Genomic DNA, 3,966 nt, shown 5'->3' with positions numbered 1-3,966 from the left:
AATCAAATCTCCCTCATCAGTCCTCTGTCCCCCTATCTGTGCTGCAGATCTCCATAAGCGCGCCTGCGTGAAAGGGGGTGTATTGGGCATGAGACAAAAGGGTTTCCGTGTGATTGTTGTTGTTGCGTGTGTGTGGAAGGAGTTCATCATATATGCTTGAGAACGTTTCACCTTCCTTGATTTGACTCTGAGGCAAGGAATAAGAGATGTTTGCATCTTTGCAAATTTTGGTTTTGTTTTCTGCACTGAGACATTTTCTCACACAGAGACAAGGCTTTCTTCCTTAGAAGACAAAAGTGAACCTACTTATATTATATAACGACTCTTTATTTTTCTTCTGCAAAAAAGAAGGTGGAGAAAAACGTCAGACATGAATGCTTCTAGACTGATTTGAAAAAACAAGAATTTTGCATGATGGAAACAGTACTGTTAATGTGTACTCAAAGTTATTATTTAGAAAAAATATAGCCCAAAACCCAATCACTTTTTTTTTATGTTAACTGTTTCAACCCCAACCCTTAAGACCACTAAGGGTAAATTCTGGCACTAGGTGTAACATAAGTGGGGGCTTGTCCGGGATCCTGAATTTGCGAGAGGTCCCGACTTCATCCTGGACAAGCCCCCACTTATGTTACACCCAGTGCCAGAATTTACCCTTAGTGGTCTTAAGGGTGGGGGTTGTAACATAAACCATCTTGAGTCGTCAGTTGTCAACCAGCTTGAAGCTTACATCTATAAAATAAAACATCTATTACTGCTTCCCTTTTGGCTTTGGTTAAAGGCCTTCCACTGAAACAGATCTGCTTAACATTAACAATTATGATGTCAGCTGATTCAGGAAAATACACTGTATTTTTCTTGTTAGACCTCTCCTAGCTTTGACAAAAAAAATCATACAGTCTGAGGGATATGGTTTTAATATCTGGTACGGTTTATTCTTTTGTATTTAATATCTGATATGACTTTGTATGTGTTTGCAATTAGTTTCTTATCTGACTGTTATGACATTTCTTGTTTTGTTTTTTTGTCATGGTACCAAATATGCCCTATTTGACATTATAAAAGGAAGCAGGGTTGAGGTTGAGGAGAAAATGTCAACAGGCTACAACACAAACAGGCTCTTCAAACGTTTTAAAACTGCGCCAAATCCATGCTCCATGTTTCTGTTTTTATATACATTTTTCATCAGGGTTAAATAATTCAGCAGTTTGTTTAAGTTCAGTCCCTCCCCCACCCCACCCCACCCCACCCCACCCCTTAACAGGCTTATTGTCATGAAATCTGGATGAGTTAGAGATAGGGTGAGGAGTTTGATCATCCGGGAGAGGCACGGCGTAGAGCTGCTTCTCCTCCACATCAAAGGGAATCAGCTGAGGTGACTCAGATACGTTTTTCGGATGCCCCCTGGATGCTTCCCCAGGAAGTCTTCCAGGCATGCCCCACCGGGAGGATGCTCATTGGACAACCAAAGACATGTCTCTCAGCTGGCCTGAGAGACATATGATCAGATCCTTGTTTCAACACCATGCCACAAAGCGACTCACCAGATCTCTGTTCTCAGCTTCTTGTCCATCTTTGATCCACCCAATGATTGCAGGTTCATTCGAGTATTTCTGCAGATCACAGGACTCTTACTGGAAGTCCGACGTGTTCAGGGTAAAAAAGGAATGGTGAAAGTACGGTCCCCTGTGGTGCTCCTGTGCTGCAATCTGTTTGATTAGGCAGCTGACCCCTCACCCTCAAGGTGATAAAGATATAATATTTTGAAATTTATTTATTATTCTAGTGAATCATTTTTTTCAGTAGACTTGTTTTCAGTGTTTATGATACTAAATAGTTTAAGGCATAATAAAACAAAGACACATTTTTTTTATATGAATCCCAAAGAAATCCCAAAATCCAGTTTAAGATCTTTATAGGTTTTAACATTCAACTCTTCACATTTATTCAGAAATAAACTAACAATTTAAAGTTTCGATCTGGAAACAGTGTGGAAAAAACCAGACTAGTCATCCATCCATTCAATCTGATCTGCTTGTAACCGATCAGGTTATGGAGGCACCAGGTCGAAGAGGGAACCACAGACATCCTTCTTTATGGCAAAAACCTCCACCTGTTTCTGGGAGATCCTAAGGTGCTTCCAGGCCAAACTGGTTATAGAATAAAATAGAAAATCCCTTTATTGTCCCACAATGGGGGAATTGTGGTATTACAGTTGCAAAGGTTCACAGCAAAAGAGGTCACGCAAATGTGGACCTTAAAAAAGTGCATAAAAAGAAGAGAATAATACAAACTCACTCTTGCGAATGACGGATCCTCCTGGTGGTCTGATCCCAGTTGAACATGCCCAGATAACATCCAAAGGGAGGAACTATAGAGACATCTTAATCAGATGCCTGAACAACCTCACATTTTCAGTAATCCTGAGTCCAGTCACCCCTTTGGAGGAAGGCTGAATACTCATCCATATCTCAGGACCATAGGTGAGGGTCAGAATGTTAGAGCGGTAAATCAATCTTTGTTTTTCTTCATCTCTCTTTACTTCCTACAGTCACTAGTAAATAAGACTGCGGTAACATTAAAAAGGCATGACAACCTCAGCAGCCCAGCATTGCCTAGGATTTTTCGATTACATCAATAATCATCTTCTTTGATAATCTTTTTCTGTTGAGGTTACAGTAGGAATACCCTGAACTAGGTCAGGCAGGATTAACCTAATCAAATTTAATGGCTGCAGGATTGACAGGGAAATTTTGCTATTTTGGTGCATTAAAACACAAACACAGAGAAACAGACACAAGCAGATATTTGATCATAGATATTCATTAAAGTTTATAGGGTCAAAAATTATTACAGATAGAACTCAAAAAGCTTAAGTTGAGGTTTCCTGTTCAGTTAAACTCGATTTCAATTTGTTTTTCAATAAAAGCTTAATGTTTTAAAGTTGCAGTAATAAAAAGGATTAAAGCAAAAATTCTTTAAAATGTAGTATAAACGTTTTTATTTCATAGAAAAACAAAAACAACAAAATGCAGGAATAGGAAAATATATTTATTCCATTAACATAAAAGTTTTCAGTTATCCTAACAGATAAAAACTGTATAAACAATAAATGCACATGTTGAACATTGTAAACACAGTCAGTTTGTCTTTCTATCCACCATCTGCACTCAGCTCACACTGAAATGCAACAATAATCAGCGCTCAATGTTTTTTAACCTGCCTTCTTTGTCTGATGGAGGGAACACTTGACTCTTGATCTGCCTCTGTGGTATTGCTTTCCTGTTCAGGTTCAGTTTTAACTTTATATTTGTTCGTTGGACCTGGAGAGCGAGGGGATTCGGGTTTTGGTCTCTTTACAGGAGAACATTTGTGTGCAGATGGACAGCTGTACTGATTTAAACATATGGAGCAGAGTGGATTAACTGGGAGACAAACCTGCTGTCCGAAACCAACGAGCAACCAGTTGATCTCACTCCACAGCTCCCTACAACACAAGACATAGGATTCTGTTTAATTTTTGTCCACCTGGGGGCAGCATAGCCACCTGGATGATAACAGAGGCAGTTTTTTTTTTAATCCTGTCAGCATTCCTCCTCAGTGCTTTCCCCCAAATGCCAGGTATTAGACATTTACTGCATACCTGATAACCTTGAGTACTTGTCTCTGATACCACTGGTCCCTAATGGTCTATGTTATCATTGACTATTGAACATTTCTAATACAGCTACATTTTTATTTATTTTTGCGTATAATCCAAGTAACTTTCAATTTTACAGAGTCTCAAAGGAAAAATACACAAATATTTTAACTACATATAAAATATACATATATATGTTGTTTTTTATCAGGCTTCAAAGGGTTAATATGGAATCAGCCAAAAGTAAGTAAGTAAGCAGGTAAGTAAGGAAGGAAGGAATTATGTAGGTAGGTAGGAAGGAAGGAATGGTGTAGGTAGGTAGGAAG

The 3,966-nt window shown here is 38.8% G+C and overlaps 1 protein-coding gene across 1 annotated transcript in view; it reads right to left on the bottom strand.

Moving 5' to 3' along the window:
• Window positions 1-2,980: 2,980 nt before the first annotated feature.
• nthl1 (nth-like DNA glycosylase 1) overlaps window positions 2,981-3,966 on the bottom strand; it is an 11,995-nt gene continuing 11,009 nt past the window's right edge. The window contains exons 6-7 of the mRNA XM_015396358.1: window positions 3,439-3,487; window positions 2,981-3,323 (exon numbers count right to left, since the gene is read on the bottom strand). Coding sequence (XP_015251844.1) covers window positions 3,198-3,323; window positions 3,439-3,487 — 175 coding nt within the window. The 3' untranslated portion in view covers window positions 2,981-3,197. The remainder of the gene's footprint in view (window positions 3,324-3,438; window positions 3,488-3,966) is intronic.

Source organism: Cyprinodon variegatus, unplaced genomic scaffold (genome assembly GCF_000732505.1).
Source record: "Cyprinodon variegatus isolate N-32 unplaced genomic scaffold, C_variegatus-1.0 Scaffold792, whole genome shotgun sequence".
In the NCBI taxonomy this organism is placed as follows: Eukaryota; Metazoa; Chordata; class Actinopteri; order Cyprinodontiformes; family Cyprinodontidae; genus Cyprinodon; species Cyprinodon variegatus.
This window is presented reverse-complemented; position numbering and strand designations above follow the sequence as displayed.